The sequence below is a fragment of the Neoarius graeffei genome, chromosome 18 (assembly GCF_027579695.1).
Source record: "Neoarius graeffei isolate fNeoGra1 chromosome 18, fNeoGra1.pri, whole genome shotgun sequence".
NCBI lineage: Eukaryota > Metazoa > Chordata > Actinopteri > Siluriformes > Ariidae > Neoarius > Neoarius graeffei.
Genome location: NC_083586.1, coordinates 59,010,633 through 59,036,535, shown reverse-complemented (window position 1 = coordinate 59,036,535; position 25,903 = coordinate 59,010,633). Strand labels below are relative to the sequence as shown.

At 45.9% G+C, this 25,903-nt stretch overlaps 1 protein-coding gene across 1 annotated transcript in view; it reads right to left on the bottom strand.

Moving 5' to 3' along the window:
- Window positions 1-685: 685 nt before the first annotated feature.
- Window positions 686-25,903, bottom strand: part of triobpa (TRIO and F-actin binding protein a) — a 36,657-nt gene continuing 11,439 nt past the window's right edge. Inside the window, exons 3-12 of the mRNA XM_060899113.1 lie at window positions 25,274-25,342; window positions 24,897-24,986; window positions 22,679-22,788; window positions 18,427-18,865; window positions 17,867-18,095; window positions 17,697-17,781; window positions 11,140-11,299; window positions 9,270-9,383; window positions 1,221-1,307; window positions 686-1,020 (exon numbers count right to left, since the gene is read on the bottom strand). Coding sequence (XP_060755096.1) covers window positions 865-1,020; window positions 1,221-1,307; window positions 9,270-9,383; window positions 11,140-11,299; window positions 17,697-17,781; window positions 17,867-18,095; window positions 18,427-18,865; window positions 22,679-22,788; window positions 24,897-24,986; window positions 25,274-25,342 — 1,539 coding nt within the window. The 3' untranslated portion in view covers window positions 686-864. The remainder of the gene's footprint in view (window positions 1,021-1,220; window positions 1,308-9,269; window positions 9,384-11,139; window positions 11,300-17,696; window positions 17,782-17,866; window positions 18,096-18,426; window positions 18,866-22,678; window positions 22,789-24,896; window positions 24,987-25,273; window positions 25,343-25,903) is intronic.

The following is a 25,903-nucleotide window of genomic DNA, read 5'->3' as shown; positions in this document are numbered from 1 at the left end:
ATTATGATTTAAAGAAAGCAGTCCAGCTGTGGCCCACATTTTCCAAATTCTTCTGGCTTGCATACAGCATGGACTGACGGTCATGACTCAATCTGAACTTTAGCTGCCTAAAAGCAGCCGCAACAGGACCAGACGTGGGCCACATCTGGGCCAGATGTCCAAGTCAATGACTTGGGGTGTCTGACATCTGGACCAGATGTGGCCTATATCAATCTACATAACATGAAGCTTCGTGAGCTTGTGTGTTGAAAAAAAATAATCAAGATGACATCTAAAACACGTGCAGCGTCACGCAGCTGTGTGCTTGAATTTGAACAACTTCTTAAAATAGAATCGCACCTCCCTTCTGAAGTGTTTTTTTTTTTAAAGATATTTTTTGGGCTTTTTTCACCTTTATTGGATAGGACAGTGTAGAGACAGGAATTGAGTGGGAGAGAGAGACGGGGAGGGATCGGGAAATGACCTCGGGTCGGAATCAAACCCGGGTCCCCGGATTTATGGTATGGCGCCTTATCCACCTGAGCCACGACGCCCCCTGAAGTGGTTTTTTTTTTTTTTTTTTTTTTTTTTTAAAGCTTCAGAATCATATACAACGTAAATTGAATTTTACTCAATGTGTACGTTTTAATTATTCAGCATCCGCTCCTTTACTGCTCTTTGAAAACCATTCAAAGAAAGACACATGAAAGATTTAAATATCTTTTTATTTTCTGGTTGTAAACCAGCATGGAAAGTAGCTCCTATCTCCGTCAGGAAACAAATCAGCATCCAGCACCGTCCAAAGCCACGTGAGGAAGGAGAGGATCTCGCACGACCTTGTTAGAGGATGATGAAAGCGTCTGAGGTTGTTCGTGTGTGAATAATTTAAGGTCTCAGTTGGTGCTGCTGTTCCTCTTTCAGAGCAGCGTTGGTCAGTCGGAGGTGTTCTTTAAGGGAGCTGATCTCTAGGTCGCTGAGCCCCTTCAGTCCACACAGCTCCACGTACACGGCCTTATAACGTTCGCTCAGTTCCTGCTTCTCCTACACACACACATGGAGTAGAGAGAGTCACAGGTCACTCGCTGTGCTTTACTCAGCAGACTGACACTGTAGTGAGTAAAGGCTTCAGGTCTGAAATGTCCATTAAAGTAAATCGATAATGGATTTTTGTTCAAACAACTGAATGAAACACTAAATCTATAACACCTAGCACTGGAACGGATTCCCAGCACATTCCACACCTTAATTAATGACTGGATCTCACTCCTGAGACAGCTGATCTCCTTGTGTAAGTACTCGATCTCATTCTCCTTCGCTCGTAACAACATCTGCAACACACATACACAAGCCAAGATTACATCAGAGATCAAACAATACCTTAGTCTGTAATTTTTTTAGTCTTTATAAACACTCCTTATATACACACACACACGAAACTGGAAAAGCACAAAAACTCCAGCAGTACAGTTTGTGTCCACTAGAGGGCAGCAACCAAAATCGAATTTCAAAATCTGACTTTATTTGAGGGGCGGCACGGTGGTGTAGTGGTTAGCGCTGTCGCCTCACAGCAAGAAGGAAATGGGTTCGAGCCCCGTGGCCGGCGAGGGCCTTTCTGTGTGGAGTTTGCATGTTCTCCCCGTGTCCACGTGGGTTTCCTCCGGGTGCTCCGGTTTCCTCCACAGTCCAAAGACATGCAGGTTAGGTTAACTGGTGACTCTAAATTGAGCGTAGGTGTGAATGTGAGTGTGAATGGTTGTCTGTGTCTATGTGTCAGCCCTGTGATGACCTGGCGACTTGTCCAGGATGTACCCCGCCTTTCGCCCGTAGTCAGCTGGGATAGGCTCCGGCTCGCCTGCGACCCTGTAGAACAGGATAAAGCGGCTAGAGATAATGAGATGAGACTTTATTTGACAGCGAGAAACATTTTCGAGTTTCAACGACGTTCCTCAGGATAAACCCCTCTGTGTCGTGCTGGTACAGGAAAATAATCAGTGACAGGGTGGTGTAATGAAGCACAGTTGCTGTGATTACCCTGAAGCTGATCATTTTGCCGTAACAGCACGTCCGAAGTGTTTTATTCCTCTTATACTACAGGGATTTGTCAAAAAATAGATTTAAAAAGAATGACACATCATTATAAATTTTTATCACCCCTGACTGACACTGGAGACTCCTTCCATAAATATTATATATAAATAAGCTTCTCATCACAGAAAACTTAACCCATAAAGTTTGGCTACTCTACTAGTAGGATATCAGCTCATATCCAAACAAAATGGCGGTGCGTGTTGCTGAATCACCCGAAGATTAAATAAAAACTCTACTCGAAAACAAAATATGGAATAAAAGTGCACTGCATCCTCCCCGGAATCCACCCGTGTCTATTTTGTGAAACAATAACATATTAGGATGTGTGTGCTATTATTTATTACACTGATTCTTTTTCTTCCTGCGATGTTTTGTTCACTGATTTAGCTCAAACTCTAGATCAGTGTTTCTCAACCTTTTTTCAGTCACGGCACCCTTCAGAAGTATGCAAATTCTCAAGGTACCCCCATATAAAACATACGCAGTCACGCTGACCCCGGCAGTGACGTCGTGACATGGGAAAGGGGGCCGTGAGACAAATTTTGATGATACATGAGGCGGCGATGATCTGCATTAGTGTAACTATAGTTTTTTATTCATTTTATTTATTTCATCTCATCTCATTATCTCTAGCCGCTTTATCCTTCTACAGGGTCGCAGGCAAGCTGGAGCCTATCCCAGCTGACTACGGGCGAAAGGCGGGGTACACCCTGGACAAGTCGCCAGGTCATCACAGGGCTGACACATAGACACAGACAACCATTCACACTCACATTCACACCTACGGTCAATTTAGAGTCACCAGTTAACCTAACCTGCATGTCTTTGGACTGTGGGGGAAACCGGAGCACCCGGAGGAAACCCACGCGGACACGGGGAGAACATGCAAACTCCGCACAGAAAGGCCCTCGCCGGCCACGGGGCTCGAACCCAGGACCTTCTTGCTGTGAGGCGACAGCGCTAACCACTACACCACCGTGCCGCCCTTATTTATTTCAATGTTAGAATATATAATTTTTTGACAGCACCCCTAACGAAGCCAGACGGCACCCCGGTTGAGAAAGGCTGCTCTAGAGCACTCGGAGTTGCATTGTAACTTGTAAGAATCTGGTTGCAAGATCCTCACAGTTTCCCCAGAACACAATGATTATTCCATCCACGTTCACTGGATATGAGCAATCATGCGCTCAGAGGCTCAGTGTAAAAGAGGGAGACCTCCCTACACTCATCCCAGAAAACAGGGAGAATTTTTTAAACCTTGAATGACATACACAAAGCTACAGGAAGATGCTAAATGATACACATACCGGTACAAATTATTTATTGTACCGGCATTGTCAGATGAAAATCCTTTGACGCTTGACCAGGGTATATTGTGATGTCTGTAAAATATACAGCAAATAATGCCGCTTTTCCACTACCAACGCGGCTGAGTCGGGCTGAGCCGTGCCGTGCTGAGTTGGGCTGAGTCGGGCTGAGCCGTGCCGTGCTGAGTCGGGCTGAGTGGGGCTGTTGGAGTTGCATTTCGACTACAACCGCGCTGAACCGTGCTGGCTGGAAGTGGGTGGACGCATTGGGTGGAGTTAGCGAAAGTGGGTGGACGTCACGTGATGTCGTTAAGCGGCGCAAACAGTGACATCAGTGAGCTTTTAAGCGGTAGTCTCACGACCCGGATAGTAAACAATAAACATGGAGGACATGGAGTCGTTAGTGTTGCTGGTCTTGGTGCTGTGGCTTGTTGTCACCGACAACACCAACAGATACTGGCAAGAGCGTATAGATGAGGCGAGGCGCATAAGGCTTCAGAAATTCTCGTAATTCTTCTTCTTCCGGGTTTGAGGTGTTTACAGATCCCAGCGTGCTCGCGGGGCGTGTGTGGGCATGTGAGGACACTCCTCCTCACCAATCAGTGCACAGGGGAGTGTCTGCTCACGCCCCCAGCCTCACTCAGTTCGCTTTGGCTCGCTTCAGCCCCACTCCAAAACCGTGCGAGTTTTAGGGACTAAGCAGGGCTGAAGCGAGCTGAGTCGTGCTCTTTTTTGGTAGTCGAAACGCGAGCCGTGTCGGGCTGAAGTGAGCTGAAAAAGGGTAGTGGAAAAGGGCCATAATGTCCTGGGCGGCACGGTGGTGTAGTGGTTAGCGCTGTCGCCTCACAGCAAGAAGGTCCGGGTTCGAGCCCCGTGGCCGGCGAGGGCCTTTCTGTGCGGAGTTTGCATGTTCTCCCCGTGTCCGCGTGGGTTTCCTCTGGGTGCTCCGGTTTCCCCCACAGTCCAAAGACATGCAGGTTAGGTTAACTGGTGACTCTAAATTGAGCGTAGGTGTGAATGTGAGTGTGAATGGTTGTCTGTGTCTATGTGTCAGCCCTGTGATGACCTGGCGACTTGTCCAGGGTGTACCCCGCCTTTCGCCCGTAGTCAGCTGGGATAGGCTCCAGCTTGCCTGCGACCCTGTAGAACAGGATAAAGCGGCTAGAGATAATGAGATGAGATGAGACTTACTGTAGAGTTGTGAACAAGTTTTAAGCATTCGGTATACTGCACACTGGAATGCCTAGAAATCTGTTTTCAACTCTGAAGGTCTTTTTGTCAAGCAGTCGGGCCATGATGGCACAAGCTTTGTCATCTGACCTTTTGTTGGACTCCTCAATCATGATGGTGATCGGGCCGTCTTGAGCAGTTTCCACAATGTTTTCCATATAGTGAGGAGCAGGAGCCTTATTGATTGTAGCTGCGGTTTTTGTGCGTCCACACTGATATTTTTCTGCTATCCTGCCGTCTGGAAAAGCTGCCTTCACAAGCCGAGTTATATGGTCGGCAACAGAAAATGGTAAGTTATGCTCAGCTATAAGCTGGCAAAACAGTACCTCAGCTTTCGCCACTTTATCGTCCACAGTTTCAGTTACGAATACTGACTGACGTAGATCAGTCAATCTTGCTTGAGTACTGCTCTGTTTGGCAGAACGTTCACTGTCTGTGTTTTTGTCGATTGGAATGTTTTCGAAGATCGTTTTTACCTCCATAGGCAACCGAGAAAGTCACAAAACAGTAAACACACTTGGCGAACGTCAGTCCTTTCTTGCTCTCTTGCCCCTTTTCCACCAAAGCAGTTCCAGGGCTGGTTCGGGGCCAGTGCTTAGTTTGGAACCGGGTTTTCTGTTTCTACTGACAAAGAACTGGCTCTGGGGCCAGAAAAACCGGTTCCAGGCTAGCACCAACTCTCTGCTGGGCCAGAGAAAAGAACCGCTTACGTCAGCAGGGGGGTGGAGTTGTTAAGACCAACAACAATAACAAGACCGCGAAAGATCGCCATTTTTAAGCAGTGAGAAGCAGCAGCTGTACAAACGCGAAGTCAGCCATTATTATTATTGTTGTTGCTGCTGCTGCTGCTTCCGCGTTGTTTTTGCTTCGATATTCGCACCAAGGTTTAAGCAAACGTAGCGACGTAACTGACGTATACAGCGACGTAATGACGTGGCTTCCCTTAGCACCGCGAGCTATGGAAAAGCAAACTGGTTCTCAGCTAGCTCGCAAGTTGAACGAGTTGTGAACCAGCACCAGCATTGGCCCCGAACCAGCCCTGGAACTGATTTGGTGGAAAAGAGGCATCTCTGACCCATGGATACTCCGTTTTCCAACTCGACTGATACTTCGACAAGTACTTCGTTGACTTCTTAGGCAGTTGAGAGCCATCAGGTTCTGTATTTTGTCGTTTTGGCATCCTTAATGTACTCCTTTTCGTTGGCCAGTGCAAAAAATGCTGCCGACCGTAGAAAACTGAAAGTACACAGATTTACTTCTGGCGGAAGGTGGGAACTAGACTAGGTGAGGTGACATCTTACGGCGAAAATAGTAACCGACGATCGAGTGGTGCTACAATCGCCTTCCGCGGAAAAAAACTGCATAAAAATCATTTTCGACTTCAGTCAACAAAACGTCGGGAGGATTTTTTTCACGTCGGGAGATCTTTTAGAAAAGTGCCAAATGACGGGAGATCTCTCGATTTATCGGGAGACTTGGAGCCTTTGTACGCTCTGACTGGCTGCTCTACTACTAGGATATCAGCTCATATCCTGTGAGTAGAGAAAAACAAAATGGCGGAGCGTGTCGCTGAACCAACCAAAGACGAAATAAAAACTCTACTCGAAAACAAACCCCCAAAAAATAAAAAAAGCAACAAAATATGGAATAAAAGTATTTGATGATATTTGGAGAATGTATCTTTTTTTTTATTTTCAAGAATAATTATTATTATCGCATTTTTCACAAATTGCTCCTGTCATTTCGTTGGTTTGTTTACATTCTTCATTTTTAAGCATCAAAATTTGTTGAATTTTTTTTAGACTGGTTCAAAAGCTCAAAGAAGTTTGAAAATTACAGAACTGAAATGTCCAAGGAAGGATTAAATAAATGTCTAAAGCTGTTCCATACCTCGGCACGACAGCAAGACGGCACTTTCTACAAAACAAACAAACAAACAAACAAACAAACAAAAAACACTAAAGTCAATTCGTGCAGCTATCGATAGGTTTTTAAGAAGAACGCCTAAGTGGAAATGATTTCGTCGGACGTTTTGATAAAGTTTTTATTTATTGTATTTGCGAAAAATTAAACCAAAAATGCTCCGTTTGTCAAAATCCAGTGAATGTGGATAGAATGCAGCCACTGATCGGTTTTTAAGAAGTCCACCTTTAAAGCGAGACTGCCGTTCAGATTTTTCAAGTGTAGGTCAGAAAAAGAATTTCCCCCGACACCTAAGTATTTCTGTTTAGTGGACCGAAAGCTACTGAATTCAAATCACAGACTTCAATTTTTATTAGTTTTTTTCCCCCAATAGAACAATTAATGAATTTATCTCCACGTGGCCCTAAATTCTCCGCTATTTTTTCCTGCTTCACCATGACCCAATACAAGATACGACGTCATGCATCACGTGATAGCTTTCCCTGTTTGCGCAAGGCATTGTGGGATACAAATTTGAAACAGGAGAGAAAAATGGAAGACGTGAGTGTGCGAATGAAATGTGAAAGACCGACTACAGTAACGGAAAGAAAGCGAGAAGAAAAGACGTTATGTTATATACGAAGGAAAGGAAACGCAGGAAATATCAAACTAATAAATATCGGCGCTCAGCGAGCACCTCGGTGTGATCAGCTGTTCGTTTAGCGACAGAATGATGGAACTGTCAGTGCACGCTCAAAGGTAGCCTGGCTAACGCGACTTCAAAGCTCTGCGAGCATTTGGTCTGGCCAAGCTATTAAACCCAACCGTTTCCCAGAGCCCGTGGTTGACCCACCTCCCTGAAATGCCTCAGTTTGCTACTGGTCGAAGCCAGAAAAGGCTGTGACGAAGCTTAAACCAATCACATCACTCTTTCCTCTGACGTATGCGACGCGACGGGGCTAACTGGTAGATTAAACTCTAACCGAAGCCGGTCGGGAGCAAGGCGAAAACGTCCTTCCTTTCAATAAATACCTCCAGGGCTGCTCTTTGCTCCGTTTTCAATGAGAACTTCCCGTTGAATGCTTTCAATACAGCATCTACCGCTGTGTCAAAGGCTTGCCGCTGCTCCATGTTCGTGATGTGAATGAAGCGCTTCCGGCATAGATTCTGTAAACAATCTATGGCTTCCGGTCGCAGTTCTACTACGTCACTGCCTTGAACACGCCTCTACCCAGGGCTGTTGGAGATGCTCAAAGTTGATTGGTTCCCGATTTTTCGGGAGCTTGGAAATGCTGTAGATAGCTTGCCTGGCCAGACTAAGGCCAAGTTTACATTAGACCGTATCTGTCTCGTTTTCTTCGCGGATGCACTGTCCGTTTACATTAAAACGCCTGGAAACGCCGGGAAACGGGAATCCGCCAGGGTCCACGTATTCAATCCAGATCGTGTCTGGTCCGGTGCTGTGTAAACATTGAGAATACGTGGATACGCTGTGCTGAGCTCTAGCTGGCGTCGTCATTGGACAACGTCACTGTGACATCCACCTTCCTGATTCGCTGGCGTTGGTTATGTGACGCGACTGCTGAAAAACGGCGCGGACTTCCGCCTTGTATCACCTTTCATTAAAGAGTATAAAAGTATGAAAATACTGCAAATACTGATGCAAATACTGCCCATTGTGTAGTTATGATTGTCTTTAGGCTTGCCATCCTTCCACTTGCAAGTGGTAAGTGACGCGCATGCCCGATATGCACTGAGATCACACACACAGCGGCTCAGTCCCGAATCACTGCTCGTGCGCTTCACTCGCGCGCTCTGTGAGCTGCGCAGGGCCGGAGTGCGCACCCTCCAGAGGGCACTCGCTGTTCAGGGCGGAGTGATTTGGAGCGCAGGATGCCTGCGGAGCCGAGCGTATCCGTGTATTGGCGTTGCTGTGTGCACGCGAATCGTGTATTGGCGTTGCTGTGTGCACACTAATCGTTTTAAAAACGTTAATCTGATGATCCGCTGATACGGTCTAATGTAAACCCCACCTAAGCTCAGAACAGGCCCTCGTGTTGCGTCACGCCTAGGATGGGCGGGCCCAGGCTAGCTCAAAGGTAAACCTGCGCATGCACACACACACAGACTTCCTCTGTCTGCTTGACTGCGTGAAGCGAGCGATTTCATGCACATTATTTGCTTTAATCCCTTCAAATTAAATAACTCCCCAGCCACAGATATTACAGAAATAAACATATATCACAATGACTATATTTCAGACAGAACTAAATTCCACCGATTTTATGAAATCGAAAGTCCGCCTAGCTTTAAGAAGCAGAAATGATTTTGTCAGACGTTTTGTATAAAGTTTTTATTTATCGAATTTGCTAAAAATAAAAATGCTGTTTCTCAAAATCCAGTGAATGTGGAGAGAATAAAATGGTTATTCCACTCACTCTCATCATACATGGATTACAGCTATCAGCTCATGTACGACTCGATTTCATGGAATAACTGTTAAATATAACTCAGGTGGACTCGAAGGAATAGTGCTGTTCTTCGTTTATTTATTATCGTTTCGCACATTAAAAGAGTGTAAACTGACTGGACATCATGTAATAATAATAACAATAATTATTATTATATCATACGGTAATAAAATAACACGTCTCACTCATGTATCAGAGAGAGTGAGACCGCGTACACCGCCACATGATGTCATCATAAGTGGACTTGTACAATCTGTATGAAAATAAGCGGTATGATAGACAGACACCTCACCTCCAGTTCTGAGGCACTGTGCTCATAGCTTCTGACAGGGACGATCCCTGACCTTTGATCTGTGATGAAGGATCGCATGAGACTCATTTCCTCGGTCAGACGTGCCTGCAGTTCCTGTTCGAACACAGACAGGAAGTGATAATACTGACACAGAGACACAGTTCTAGTGCTGGACCAGTGTGAAAATTAATAACACGAAGTCTGCAGATCAGAATGAAACAGGAAGTTGTGGTTGTCGGAGCTCAGGGAGTTTCAGTCCACTCACTCAGACTGAGCTCTGTTCCGACACACTGACTGTAACGAGTGAACTCTAATCTCTCATTCATCACTCTCTCATCTCATCTCATTATCTGTAGCCGCTTTATCCTGTTCTACAGGGTCGCAGGCAAGCTGGAGCCTATCCCAGCTGACTACGGGCGAAAGGCGGGGTACACCCTGGACAAGTCGCCAGGTCATCACAGGGCTGACACATAGACACAGACAACCATTCACACTCACATTCACACCTACGCTCAATTTAGAGTCACCAGTTAACCTAACCTGCATGTCTTTGGACTGTGGGGGAAACCGGAGCACCCGGAGGAAACCCACGCGGACACGGGGAGAACATGCAAGCTCCGCACAGAAAGGCCCTCGCCGGCCCCGGGGCTCGAACCCAGGACCTTCTTGCTGTGAGGCGACAGCACTAACCACTACACCACCGTGCCGCCCCCCCCCCCAAACATCATGATTATTATTATATATTCTACTAGAATTACGACATCTATATTTGGTTTTAATAAAAATGTATAATTGTTCAATTCCCCCATTACTTTCTCCTCTTCCTCTCATTATTCTCTTTCATTATTTACTTCTTTCTCTTTGTCTCATCTCTCATTCTATCACTCATTATTCTCTCAAATTCATTCTGTTCCTGCTTTATTGTACTGTTTTTTCTTTCTTCTCCTCCTCCTCCTCATCACTCTCTCCCCGATTATTTCCTCTCCTCCTCTTCTTGCTCTCTTTCCTCTATATTTTTCTCTTTCATATTTCATGCACTCTTTCTTTCACTGTCATATTTCAGGCACTCTTTCTTTCTTTCTTTCTTTCTTTCTTTCTTTCTTTCTTCTATATTTCTTGCACTCTATATTTCTTTTTCTTTCTTTCTCTTTTTTTCTTTCCTCTATATTTCTTGCACTTTTTCTTTCTCTCAATTTCTTTTTCTTTCTTTTATATTTCTTCTATATTTCTTGCCCTTTTTCTCTCTATATTCTTTTTCTTTCTTCTATATTTCTCTTTCTTTCCTCTATATTTCTTGCACTCTTTCTTTCTCTCGATTTCTTTTTCTTTCCATCCTCTCTTTCTTTCCTCTATATTTCTTGCACTCTTTCTTTCTCTCGATTTCTTTTTCTTTCCATCCTCTCTTTCTTTCTTCTATATTTCTTGCACTCTCTCTTTTATATTTCTCTCTTTCCTCTATATTTCTTTTTCTCTTTCCTTCTTTCCATCCTTTCTTCTATATTTCTTGCACTCTTTCTCTCTCTCTCTCTCTCTATTTCATATTTATTTCCTCTATATTTCTTGCACTCTTTTTCTTTCTTTCCTTCCATCCTTTCTCGTTCTTTCTTCTATATTTCTTGCACTCTTTCTCTTTCCATCCTTTCTCATTCATTCTTTCTTCTATATTTCATGCACTCTTTCTTTCTTGCTCCATTTCCCTTTCAGAAAAGTTTACAGTCAGGATCTTTTCCATCGTCCACCTACAACCATCCAAAGAACCTTTAAGGAACCTTTAAGGAGCATCCTGCAGTCTAAGGCTGGGACGACTGTATGAACCGCTCTCCATGGGTTCTGCAGGACCGAGTGGTGTTCCGTGTTCTCACTGCTGTACCTGGTTCTCTCTCTGGAGTTGTTCCATTTCTCTGTGCCTCTCCTCAATCAGTGTGTGTCTCTGTCCTGTGGTGTTCTGTAACTGAGTCAGTTCCACACACCTCTGAGTGTAACGCTCCGAGAGACCGTCCAACTCCTGCTGCAGACACACACACTCGGACCTGACACACACACACACACACACACACACACAATGGTTTATTCATTGACTGAAGAACAGATGTCTGCTTTAATCGGTTAATTGATGTATTGATTGATTGAATCAATTCACTGAAAACGTACTCAGTACTCTCTCCAAGTTTGTTCCTTTGTCCGACACTCCTGCACCCTACACAGCTGTTAGCGCCGCACTGCGACCAGTGGAAATAGCTGAGCCAAGACTTTATACCCACATCTCACCCTTCAGTCAGATCATTATTTCACCTGGATAGTGTTTGTAGGTTTGTAACTAAAAGCTGCTGCTGTAACCATAAACACCGTCTACTCATATGAACATCCAATTAAACACACTCACACCTGGGTGTCTTTACTGTTCTACTGTTCTGGCCAGTGTTAGGAATTACCAGACTAGTCACACACACGGCGGCACGGTGCTGTAGTGGTTAGCGCTGTCGCCTCACAGCAAGAAGGTCCGGGTTCGAGCCCCATGGCTGGCGAGGGCCTTTCTGTGCGGAGTTTGCATGTTCTCCCCGTGTCCGCGTGGGTTTCCTCCGGGTGCTCCGGTTTCCCCCACAGTCCAAAGACATGCAGGTTAGGTTAACTGGTGACTCTAAATTGACCGTAGGTGTGAATGTGAGTGTGAACGGTTGTCTGTGTCTATGTGTCAGCCCTGTGATGACCTGGTGATTTGTCCAGGGTGTACCCCGCCTTTCACCCGTAGTCAGCTGGGATAGGCTCCAGCTTGCCTGCGACCCTGTAGAACAGGATAAAGCAGCTAGAGATAATGAGATGAGATGAGATAATGAGATGAGATGAGACACACCGCCTAGTGGCCAGTGTTAGTAATTGCCAGTCATACACACCGCCTAGTGGCCAGTGTTAGTAATTACCAGTCATACACACCGCCTAGTGACCAGTGTTAGTAATTGCCAGTCCTAAACACCGCCTAGTGGCCAGTGTTAGGAATTAATAATTGCCAGTCATAAACACTGCCTAGTGGCCAGTGTTAGTAATTGCCAGTCCGAAACACTGCCTAGTGGCCAGTGCTAGTAATTACCAGTCATACACACCGCCTAGTGGCCAGTGTTAGTAATTGCCAGTCCTAAACACCGCCTAGTGGCCAGTGTTAGTAATTACCAAGTATTTATCCTCTCATCATCCATGAGAGGATAAATACCTGATGCTCCCTATTAGTCAGATAAAACTGAGGAAGCCTTTCGGATAAGAGGTGAAACATCTTCAAGAATCTTCAAGCAAGTCCAGTTGTTCTCTTTTACCACCCACAGTTTACTATGACCTGGATGACTGAGAATCTTCACAGACATGTTTCCATGCACTTTGGGATGAGAACCCTTTGACTGGTGCGGGAGTATGAGAGGACTTCCAGAAAACTGGCAGACTACAGAAACCACCTGTGTTTCAACCTAAGATGCCAGCAATCCAACATTATCCCCACTAGCCTATGCCTGTATTCAACTGTCAAAGGACACAGAGCTGAAATAATCCTCCAGAAAGCCCAGGAGCAGCTTCTCAATGAGAGAGTGAGACAAGTACATTTCACCATCGATGCTCTCCAGAACAAGACTGAACTGATTTTTGAAGTTTTGACAGTACTTCTTCCCAGTGAAGTTTTGGAACGAGTCTCTGAGTTCTCTGAGAAGGCACAGATTTCACAACATACCAAAGGCAAGGAACAACAGATGCGCAAATTTCAAACATTGCTGTCTAAAACCACCTCCTCCAGAAAGACAGAAGTGCTGACTTGGAGGAAGAAATCTGACCAGGCTACACAACCGGACATAGGAGAGAAATGGGTGAAGAACTTATCTGACAGGGTACTCACCCAACCAGAGAAAAATGTTTTATCCAAGGGACTTAACTTTGCAGTTTCACCAGAACGCATACCAGTGGTAGACCTCATCACAGCCACAGAGTCAGCCATCAGAAACAACAATCTGACCAACACAGAGGCAGAACAACTTAGACTGAAGATATCAGCTGCTCTGTCCAGTGCAAAAGCACCCCCCTCCAACCTCACCAGCCAAGAAAGGAGGGCTCTTACATTGCTTCAAAGAGATCAGAACATCACCATCCTTCCTGGTGACAAAGGGATATGCACAGTGGTGCTAAACACAGCTGACTACTACTCAAAGATGACCAGTCTCCTCAGTGACACAACCACCTATGAAACCTTGAGGCGGGACCCCACCAGTTGTTACAAAAAGAAAGTTGTTAGCTGCCTGCAACAAGTAGAAAAGGACCAAGCCATCAACCGATCTCTGTAGTACAGATTGTACCCTGGGGAAGCTGTTCCTCTCATATACGGACTCCCCAAGATTCACAAGGAAGGAGCTCCACTCAGACCTATCATCAGCAGTATAAACTCTGTCACCTATAACATTGCCAAACACCTAGCTACCATCCTGGCTCCTCTTGTTGCTAACATGCCACATCACGTCAAAAACTCCCAAGATTTTGCTACTAAAGTTGCAGACCTCAAACTAGACTCAGATGAAACCATGGTTTCCTACGATGTCATTTCTCTATTCACCTGCATTCCCACCACAGAAGCAGTCAAATCTATTAGAAAACGACTCCTTCAAGACAGCACCTTACTGGATAGAACGAACCTCACCATGGACCAGATTTGCACCCTGCTTGACCTCTGCCTGACCACCACCTATTTCCAGTTTAATGAAAGTTTCTACAGACAGAAGTAAGATTGCGCCATGGGCTCACTGGTGTCCCCTATTGTGGCCAATCTATACATGGAGGAAGTGGAACATAAAGCTTTGACCACTTTTTCAGGAGTTGCTCCAAGCCACTGGTTCAGATATGTGGATGACACCTGGGTTAAAATCAAAACCCATGAGGTGGAAGCCTTCTCTAAGCACATCAATGCAGTGGATATCAACATCAATTTCACTCCGGGGGACGTCAGTGGGAATAATCTAGCCTTCTTGGATTGTGATGTACACACAAGACAGAAGCCTTAGCATAGAGGTCTACCAGAAACCCCCACACACAGACACAACACACACACCTACTCTTCAACTCACACCACCCCCTGGGACACAAATTGGGGGTCATTAGGACCTTGCAACACAGGGCTCAGAACATTCCAACAATGATAGAGGGAAAAGAGAAGGAGCAAAATCACATCAAGAAAGCACTTCAGAACTGCGGGTATCCCAACTGGTCTTTCTTCAAGAGCAGAAAAAGGAACATAATGGACAAGGAGGATAACAGGAACAAATGCAAGAACATTGTCATTCCCTACATTTCTGGTCTATCTGAGAAACTCAGGAGGATCTTATACAAACACAACATTCCGGTACATTTCACACCCAGTAACACCCTGAAGCAAAAACTGGTCCACCCTAACGACAGAATAGCCAGACACAAACAGGACAACGTAGTGTATGTAATTCAGTGCAGTGAGGATCATTGGTATGAGTGAGGAGTTAAAGAAGCCATTTTTGTCAACCTGGAACGGCCATCACTGAACAGAGGTGGTGGTCTAAGACATCATTTATCAGCCACCTACAATGCAGTCCTTGGCACACTTCCCAGACAACTGAATGCACACCAAAACCCATCTGTTTTCAGTGACTCACAGGAGGACAGAGAGAACGAACAACCATTAATCACCCCAACGACTCTCTAAGCCATTCACACCCAGCCCCCAGTGACCCACTCCAACAGGATGACTCAATTGGCCGTTTTCCACTACCCTTTTTCAGCTCACTTCAGCCCGACACGGCTCACGTTTCGACTACCTCAGAGCAGCACGACTCAGCTCGCTTCAGCCCTGCTTAGCACCCAAAACTTGCATGGTTTTGGAGTAGGGCTGAAGCGAGCCAAACCGAGCCGAGTGGGGCTAGGGGCGTGAGCAGACACTCCCCTGTGCACTGATTGGTGAGGAGGAGTGTCCTCACATGCCCACACACGCCCCGCGAGCATGCTGGGATCTGTAAACACCATAAACCCGGAAGAAGAAGAATTACGAATTACGAGAATTTCTGAAGCCTTATGCGCCTCGCCTCATCTATACGCTCTTGCCAGTATCTGTTGGCGTTGTCGGTGACAACAAGCCACAGCACCAAGACCAGCAACACTAACGACTCCATGTCCTCCATGTTTATTGTTTACTATCCGGGTCGTGAGACTACCGCTTAAAAGGTCACTGATGTCACTGTTTGCGCCGCCTAACGACATCACGTGACGTCCACCCACTTTCGCTAACTCCACCCAACGTGTCCACCCACTTCCAGCCAGCACGGTTCAGCGTGGTTGTAGTCGAAATGCAACTCCAACAGCCCCACTCAGCTCGACCCAGCCCAACTCGGCACGGCACGGCTCAGCCCAACTCAGCCGCGTTGGTAGTGGAAAAGCGGTGAATGACACCTTAGGATTGCTTTTCATCCATGAGAGGATAAATACCTGATACTCCCTATTAGTCAGATAGAACTGAAGAAGCCTTTCAGATGAGAGGTGAAACGTCTTCAAGCAAGTCCAGTTGCTCTCTTTTACAACCCACAGTTTACAATGACCTGGATGACTGAGAATCTTCACAGACATAATTACCAGTCATACACACCACTTATGTAGTGGTTAGCGCTGTCACCTCAAAGCAAGAAGGTCCGGGTTCGAGCCCCATGGCCGGTAAGGGCCTTTCTGTGTGGAGTTTGCATGTTCTCCCCGTGTCCGCGTGGGTTTCCTCCGGGTGCTCCGGTTTCCCCCACAGTCCAAAGACATGCAGGTTAGGTTACCTGGTGACTCTAAATTGACCGTAGGTGTGAATGTGAGTGTGAATGGTTGTCTGTGTCTATGTGTCAGCCCTGTGATGACCTGGCAACTTGTCCAGGGTGTACCCCGCCTTTCGCCCGTAGTCAGCTGGGATAGGCTCCAGCTTGCCTGTGACCCTGTAGAACAGGATAAAGCGGCTACAGATAATGAGATGAGAGGAGACACACCGCCTAGTGGCCGGTGTTAGTAATTGCCAGTCATACACACCACCTAGTGGCCAGTGTTAGTAATTGCCAGTCCTAAACACCGCCTAGTGGCCAGTGTTAGTAATTGCCAGTCATACACACTGCCTAGTGGCCAATTTTTAGTAATTGCCAGTCATACACACCACTTAGGGTGGCACGGTGGTGTAGTGGTTAGTGCTGTCGCCTCACAACAAGAAGCTCCAGGTTTGAGCCCCGTGGCCGATGAGGGCCTTTCTGTGTAGGGTTTGCATATTGTCCGCGTGGGTTTCCTCCGGGTGCTCCGGTTTCCCCCACAGTCCAAAGACATGCAGGTTAGGTTAACTGGTGACTCTAAATTGACCGTAGGTGTGAATGTGAGTGTGAATGGTTGTCTGTGTCTATGTGTCAGCCCTCTGATGACCTGGCGACTTGTCCAGGGTGTACCCCGCCTTTCGCCCGTAGTCAGCTGGGATAGGCTCCAGCTTGCCTGCGACCCTGTAGAAGGATAAAGCGGCTAGAGATAATGAGATGAGATGAGAATGAGACACACCGCCTAGTGGCCGGTGTTAGTAATTGCCAGTCATACACACCGCCTAGTGGCCAGTGTTAGTAATTGCCAGTCCTAAACACTGCCTAGTGGCCAGTGTTAGTAATTGCCAGTCATACACACTGCCTAGTGGCCAATTTTTAGTAATTGCCAGTCATACACACCACTTAGGGTGGCACGGTGGTGTAGTGGTTAGTGCTGTCGCCTCACAAGAAGCTCCAGGTTCGAGCCCTGTGGCCGATGAGGGCCTTTCTGTGCGGAGTTTGCCTGTTCTCCCCGTGTCCTCGTGGGTTTCCTCTTGGTACTCTGGTTTCCCCCACAGTCCAAAGACATGCAGGTTAGGTTAACTGGTGACTCTAAATTGACCGTAGGTGTGAATGTGAGTGTGAATGGTTGTCTGTGTCTATGTGTCGGCCCTGTGATGACCTGGCGACTTGTCCAGGGTGTACCCCGCCTTTCGCCCATAGTCAGCTGGGATAGGCTCCAGCTTGCCTGCGACCCTGTAGAACAGGATAAAGCAGCTAGAGATAATGAGATGAGATGAGATGAGATGAGATAATGAGATGAGATGAGACACACTGCCTAGTGGCCAATGTTAGTAATTGCCAGTCTTAAACACCGCCTAATGGCCAGTGTTAGTAATTGCCAGTCCTAAACACCGCCTAGTGGCCAGTGTTAGTAATTGCCAGTCATACATACCGCCTAGTGGCCAGTGTTAGTAATTGCCAGTTATACACACTGCCTAGTGGCCAGTGTTATAGTCGGTAAAGAAATAAAAGTGGCTGGCTATGATATAAGAAAATTCTACAACCCAGAAACAGATGGGAGCTCTGCTTTTAGGAAGTACCTAAATCTATATATTGTATTTTATGCACTCACTTTAATCCAGTGCTGTCTGTTTGTTCTCCTCCTCCTTTCACTCTCTCCAGCTCCTCCTGATGAGCCTTTCGCAGAGCTTCTATTGCTGCCGAGAGAGTGCGATGGCATCAGTGTTATCAATAAGCTCCATAACAGAGTTCTATTTTCTTTATAATTAAGCCAGTGTTCACCTTGTGCAGCATGGTGCGCCTCCTTCTTCAGCATCTGCTCTCTCTGAGTCTCCATCTCTTTCCTCTCTCCTTCATGCTCTCTCTCCATCTCCTGCAGTCTCTTCCTGTGCTCTCTCTCCAACTCTTCCAGTCTGGAGGCACAGGGCGACCCTGGGCCGCAGGGAACCGCAGATCCGTATCCGGCTCGGTCTGTACGTGGCACCTCGATCTCCTGCTTCAGAGACGTCACCTGGAATAATTATGAGTGGCTGGAATGATACATGGCACACAATATGCATCATGATATTCTGGTTTGCTAACAAAATGCTTGGCGTTACAGAATTGCTCCAAAAATTCTACAGATTTAAGTTGACAGTTAATAAAAGTCAAACATTATCCAGAAAAAAAAGTGTGCCATGATGTGAATTATCACTAATTTAATTATAAATGTTTCGACGTTGATCATCTTAGAAATTTAAGACCAGTATGTATCCAAGGAAGACAGGAAGTAGAGATAAATAAAAGATGTGAGGGTGAGGAAACAAATCCGTGACTTGATCCGAGACGTTGCACTTGAATACCTCGGTCTGTAGCGCCTGATTGGTTCCTTGTGACGCCTCTGAGCCAATCAGAGAAAAAGACCACATGTCCCCGACAGGAATCTTCTCGAAATCCTCCCACTTCTTCTCAATGTCTGTCCCCGTCATGATCTCAGGGATTTGCGGCTTAACACAAGCCACAGCCCCCTTTTTCAGCTGCACTTTGTCCCACGGGCTTTCAGCCTCTCTGTCCGAGATGGCTTCCTGGAACCACTTTGTCCTGTCCCCTAATCGCTTTTCCTGTTCTGTGTCTCGTCCCACACCTGCCTCCCGGTGATTGGTCAAGGGCAATGATGTCAGATCTGGGTCATCGTGAGACGGGCATGTGGGCTCTGATCCAGAATCGTGTCGATCTGGATGTGAGAACCCAAACATTTCTGCATTTTGGGAGGTGGACCTGGTGCCAGTGTTGTCTGGGCATCTGAGAAAGATGATGAGATGAAAGCATTATTTTTTAACCTAAGTATATATACGAATATATAATTATATGGACAGGAGTGTTTTACTGGGAAATATGCCACTTGTATTTTTCATACATTCGGGACATGGAGAACCAAAACTGTCCCATAAATCTCTACATGTCACTCATGAGGAAATCGATGAATTGTTTTGATAAATTTGGGGATTTTTTGTTTGTGAATGTGTCGATATAATATGTATATAATCTCATCTCATCTCATCTCATTATCTCTAGCCGCTTTATCCTGTTCTACAGGGTCGCAGGCAAGCTGGAGCCCACCCCAGCTGACTACGGGCGAAAGGCGGGGTACACCCTGGACAAGTCGCCAGGTCATCACAGGGCTGACACATAGACACAGACAACCATTCACACTCACATTCACACCTACAGTCAATTTAGAGTCACCAGTTAACCTAACCTGCATGTCTTTGGACTGTGGGGGAAACCGGAGCACCCGGAGGAAACCCACGCGGACACGGGGAGAACATGCAAACTCCGCACAGAAAGGCCCTCGCCGGCTACGGGGCTCGAACCCAGAACCTTCTTGCTGTGAGGCGACAGCGCTAACCACTACACCACCGTGCTGCCCTATGTATATAATATGATATATAATATAATGGTCTACCAGATATATTCCATTTAGCTAGCATGATATTGAACGAGTTGAAGATGAGTAGCTGAATGGAATATATCTGATAGACTGTGAAAAGAAGCCAGCCAATATTATTATTATTCATACACACTCCTTTCAGGTGTTCAACATGTCTTTCTCTTTCAAGATTATCTCAAAATCTTCCATATTTAACAAAGCAAACCTGGCAACCATGTTTGTTCACAAATTGTCCCAGTTGCTCACTCGCTAGCATGGAAGTTTTATGTCTCTGACATGTGACATCATGTTGTCTTGACAACTATGCAATATCATAAACCATATTCAACACTCATTCTCCATTGGGTAGAGTGACGCAATACACGTCGGATAAGCGATATGCTAACAATATTGCATGCTATCAAACCAAATGAATGGAACCCGCAAGAAGGGAATAGAACACATGCTTTTATTCCATTTAAAAATGTCCTGTATGTATAATAATTCCCAATATTTCATTCCGATGATGTCACTCGCAGTGTTTTCCCGCTTGACTAGATGCACATTGTCAAAATGGTGAACCGGTTCAGAATAAAAATTCTTTTCATTAACTTTCTTTTTTTTTTTTGTGGATGTGTCCATACAATATAAAGAACATTACCCAGTGGAGCGAAGATATGAGGTTTATCTTCTCATGTTGAAAATATTTTCACTTGTTTGCTTCATTCAGTCTCTAAAGTATTTTCTCAATAGTTCATCAAAATTATTAGCGCCCTTTTGACCATTTTTACTTAAGGGTGTTAGACTTGAGTCCCTTAAAAAAAAAAAAAAAAATATATATATATATATATATATATATATATATATATATATACACACACACACAAGTTCACTTGATAATGGTCTCGCATTAGCATAGCGCTATATTGAGGTATTTCACCTGATGTCACAGGGTCATGTGACGCCCCGGTGTCCGCCATTTTGAAGGTCAAGCTAGCTAATGTCAACAACATAGTAGCTAGTATGTTACTGTAGCAATGTTTACGTTCAGTCATTTGGATGACTGTTAAAACCTTTCAGTCTCAAGTTTTTCCTTTACTGTATTTACTAGTTTACTGTAATTATGATCTGGCAGCTATTTACACCGGATCCAGTGTAAATAGCTGCCGGAGCGCGCTCCGGCTTGCTCCCCCTCAAATTAAGCAGCGCGCTCCGGCTTGCTCCCGGAGTGCTCCGGCCGAGGTTCCGGAGCACGCTCCGGCTTGCTCTCCCTCAAATTAAGCAGCACGCTCCGGCTTGCTCTCAGAGTGCTCCGGCCGAGGTTCCGGAGCGCGCTCCGGCTTGCTCTCCCTCAAATTAAGCAGCACGCTCCGGCTTGCTCCCAGAGTGCTCCGGCCGAGGTTCCGGAGCGCGCTCCGGCTTGCTCCCCCTCAAATTAAGCAGCGCGCTCCGGCTTGCTCCGGAGTGCTCCAGGAGCAAGCCGGAGCGCGCTGCTTAATTTGAGGGGGAGCAAGCCGGAGCGCGCTCCGGTAGCTATTTACACTGGATCCGGTGTAAATAGCTGCCGGATCATAATTACAGTAAACTAGTAAATACAGTAAAGGAAAAACTTGAGACTGAAAGGTTTTAACAGTCATCCAAATGACTGAACGTAAACATTGCTACAGTAACATACTAGCTACCATGTTGTTGACATTAGCTAGTGCTAACAGCTAGCTGCTAGTACACTGCTACAACACAGACACCGACCCTAATAATACAGTTCTTGGTCATTGCCTGGTAACAGCAAATTTATAACGGGCCATGTCTCAACAGACTAAGAAGTTATTTCAATGACATTTAATAACATTTTGTTTATCCTGAGGACCGAAAGTAAATGAAAATGTGAACAAACCTTAGCTGTAATAAGATGGCGACCACCGGCTCCAGGGACGACCCGCTGATGTAGGCATGTTACCCAGCCTGACACAAAATATTTGTAGGCATCCAAACTCTTATACGCTTTCAGATCAATACCTGTGTATGGCGATGGGTTTTTAACGACATAGGTATACAGATCATGTGGGCCGAAGTCAGGTAAAGACGAGGGCTTCGTGTACTTCCGTACGTCAGTGAACAATCCTGGTGGAAGCAGGTAAACGTCGTTCTCTAAGCCTGCTAACCTCAATTTTTGCAAATACCTCTCCCTCTGCTCGCCCTGTAAATGCCCTACGTCGCTGGATAGTGAAGGTGTTTTCTGCATCTCGCTCCTTTTTCTTTTATGTTTTTCGTTTGTCGCCTTCCTCGCATTCAAACTGATTCGAGCCGTGATGTCCAAAATGGCAGCCTAACGATGCATCACATGACTTGGTCACGTGGGTGAAAAACCTCAATAGTCCAGCTCCCATCCTAGATATGGGTTCCTAGGTGGGGTTTTTTTTATATAGTTAAAAGCTCTTACCTTCCTAAACATTTTCTACAAAGAAGAAAAACCTCCAGTTGTACGGTTCTACAAAAAGATTTCCCCAGAGAAAGTAACTAAAAAAAAATTGAGGACATTAGTAGATAGTTTAGCCAAAAAAATGGGTTCCGATATTTATACTTCTGGGTTCTTTGTTTTCAAAAGGGGTCCTACATGGAAGGAAAAGCCTCTGGTGTAAAGTTCTACAAAGAACATGATACACCGTAGGATGTTTTACAGTGCTAACCTGAACCTGTTCCTCTATATCTGGTTCACATGAATGTGGCATGTACATTTGGGGGGAAAAAAAAACATTACATAGTTCACTGGTTCGTCTCTTTGGGGAAAACTTTCAAGGTTGTACACAGAACTCTACAATCTACAATGAATTGTTTCCTTGATCAGAGTGGGTTCCATGTGGAAGCCTCCATCTAGAAGAGAGGAACCTTATTTCTCTTAGAACATATTCTTGCTGTAGACTCTCAGGCAAAGGCGCTCCTCAAGGGCTCTGTTGGTAGTTAAAGGTTCCAGCTTTTTAAAGCATTCAACCTGGAACGTTTTCTAAAAGCGATACCGTCTGTAGTGGGTTCTATAAAGAACCTTCCCCCAGAGAGAATAATCAGAGCGGAAGGACCGTTTAGAGTGAAATTTTTCCTATGAGTGTAGCCCAAAGCACTCGCTATTTACTCCTCCTGTCTCCATCAGTGTCTCCAGGTAAGAGTGATGTTGAGAGGATGCTCTTTACCGTGTATTATCAGGTGACTTGGTGGTTCTGATCCGTCTCTGCAGAACGTCAATCCAGTTCCTCCGGATGCGGGAGGTCATAGCTGACAGAGTGATTTCTGCATCTCTCATCTGTACACCAGCAGACAGAACATATCCAGAACATGGCAGACATAGAGATGTTCGTGTTGTAGACATTGTACAGTGAATAAATATTCAACAAATTCAAAATTACTGCTCATCAGAAACACATACAATTTCAGAACATATAAATACATGAGGTGTGTAAAAAACCACATGGCCTATGTGCCTGTCAGTCTCAGTGAAAGAGGCGTGGCCTCTGTGCTGGTCAGACTCTGTAAAGGAGGCGTGGCTTCTGTGTTAGACAGTCCTAGTGAAGCAGCCACAGCTCACTGAAGGAGGCGTGGCCTTTGTGTGTCAGTCTCATTGAAAGAGGCATGGCCTCTGTGTGCCAGTCTTATTGAAAGACGCGTGGCCTCTGTGCTGGTCAAACTCTGTAAAGTAGGCGTGGCCTCTGTGTTGGACAGTCCTAGTGAAGCAGGCATAGCTCACTGAAAGAGACGTGGCCTCCGTGTGTACCAGACTCATTGAAGGAGGCGTGGCCTCCATGTGCCAGTCTCATTGAAGGAGGCGTGGCCTCTGTGCTGGTCAAACTCTGTAAAGGAGGCGTGGCCTCTGTGTTGGACAGTCCTAGTGAAGCAGGCATAGCTCACTGAAGGAGGCGTAGCCTCCATGTGCCAGTCTCATTGAAGGAGGCGTGGCCTCTGTGCTGGTCAAACTCTGTAAAGGAGGCGTGGCCTCTGTGTTGGACAGTCCTAGTGAAGCAGGCATAGCTCACTGAAGGAGGCGTAGCCTCCATGTGCCAGTCTCATTGAAAGAGACGTGGCCTCCGTGTGCCACTCTCAGTGAAGGAGGCGTGGTCTCTGTGTGTCAGTCTCAGCGAAGGAGGTATGGTCCCTCTGTGTCAGTCTCTTTGAAAGAGGCGTGGTATCTGTGCGTCAGTCTCAGTGAAGGAGGTGTGGTCTCTGTGCATCAGTCTCAGTGAAGGAGGTGTGGTCTCTGTGCGTCAGTCTCAGCGAAGGAGGCGTGGTCTCTGTGTGTCAGTCTCAGCAAAAGAGGTATGGTCCTTCTGTGCCAGTCTCAGTGAAGGAGGCGTGGTCTCTGTGCATCAGTCTCAGTGAAGGAGGCGTGGTCTCTGTGCATCAGTCTCGGTGAAGGAGGCGGGGTCTCTGTGCGTCAGTCTCAGTGAAGGAGGCGGGGTCTCTGTGCGTCAGTCTCAGTGAAGGAGGCGGGGTCTCTGTGCGTCAGTCTCAGTGAAGGAGGCGGGGTCTCTGTGCGTCAGTCTCAGTGAAGGAGGCGGGGTCTCTGTGCGTCAGTCTCAGTGAAGGAGGCGGGGTCTCTGTGCGTCAGTCTCAGTGAAGGAGGCGGGGTCTCTGTGCGTCAGTCTCAGTGAAGGAGGCGGGGTCTCTGTGCGTCAGTCTCAGTGAAGGAGGCATGGTCTCTGTGCGTCAGTCTCAGTGAAGGAGGCGGGGTCTCTGTGCGTCAGTCTCAGTGAAGGAGGCGGGGTCTCTGTGCGTCAGTCTCAGTGAAGGAGGCGGGGTCTCTGTGCGTCAGTCTCAGTGAAGGAGGCGGGGTCTCTGTGCGTCAGTCTCAGTGAAGGAGGCGGGGTCTCTGTGCGTCAGTCTCAGTGAAGGAGGCGGGGTCTCTGTGCGTCAGTCTCAGTGAAGGAGGCGGGGTCTCTGTGCGTCAGTCTCAGTGAAGGAGGCGGGGTCTCTGTGCGTCAGTCTCAGTGAAGGAGGCATGGTCTCTGTGCGTCAGTCTCAGTGAAGGAGGCGTGGTCTCTGTGCGTCAGTCTCAGTGAAGGAGGCGTGGCCTCCATGTGTCAGTCTCAGTGAAGACGTTGTGGCTTCTCTGTTTGTAGAATACTGAATCACGGTGTATTGCATCACATTGCCTCAAAACCGCTCTAAATTGCGTCAGATTAAACCGTTGGCTGTCTTAACAACATTTTCCTTAAATTAGGTCACTGACCTCAAGCTCCCTTTTGGAGTAGATTTATATTTGCTCTGTAAACATTTAAACAATGTCGTGTTATCCAGAACATTACACTCTCAGTATTAAGATCTACCAACTCCTTAAAACGAGTGTAAACTCTTAAATGTAATTTTGTACCAAAACGTCTGTGCCAGTGTTACAGCATGGGCAACAGAAATCCTTACATGTATCTGAAGTCCATAGTTCTTATCTGCTTCAAACTCCACCACTTCTAGACAGCATGAGATATCAATCTCTCCTTCTGGTTCATCCCTCTATTAAATTAAAAAAAGAAGATTTAGTCATCATCCTGAAGCCAACGATACCTGAAAGTAGAAGAGCCAGTAATCAAAACGCATTAACTTGGTGACAAAGGAGTGATTTTCCAATATTTAGCAGAGTTTCTTCCTTTCTGAAGTTTGTGCCTTAAACACATCTCAGTAATCTTAGGATTATAATTCTAAATCAAACTCAATAACAACTGCTAATCAACAGAAACAATTCATTTGAATATAAGGGAAAAGCAATGCAGAAAATGTACATCACCGCTCCTTCAACTCACCTCCTCAGCGTCAGAGTTGGTGTAGTATTTCAGTCCAGAGCTGTCCAGAACAAACCAGAACTTTCGCCACTAAACACAAAGAGAAACTGTCTTTGAGGAATAATGCGAGGATAACAAGAGGATAAACGTCCATAATGCCCAAGAAAGAGAATACTGGAGAAGAATACAGTTAGGTCCATAAATATTTGGACAGAGACAACATTTTTCTAATTTTGGTTCTGTACATTACCACAATGAATTTTGAACAAAACAATTCAGATGCAGTTGAAGTTCAGACTTTCAGCTTTAATTCAGTGGGTTGAACAAAATGATTGCATAAAAATGTGAGGAACTAAAGCATTTTTTAAACACAATCCCTTCATTTCAGGGGCTCAAAAGTAATTGGACAAATTAAATAATTGTAAATAAAATGTTCATTTCTAATACTTGGTTGAAAACCCTTTGTTGGCAATGACTGCCTGAAGTCTTGAACTCATGGACATCACCAGACACTGTGGTTCCTCCTTTTTAATGCTCTGCCAGGCCTTTACTGCAGCGGTTTTCAGTTGCTGTTTGTTTGTGGGCCTTTCTGTCTGAAGTTCAGTCTTTAACAAGTGAAATGCATGCTTAATTGGGTTGAGATCAGGTGAC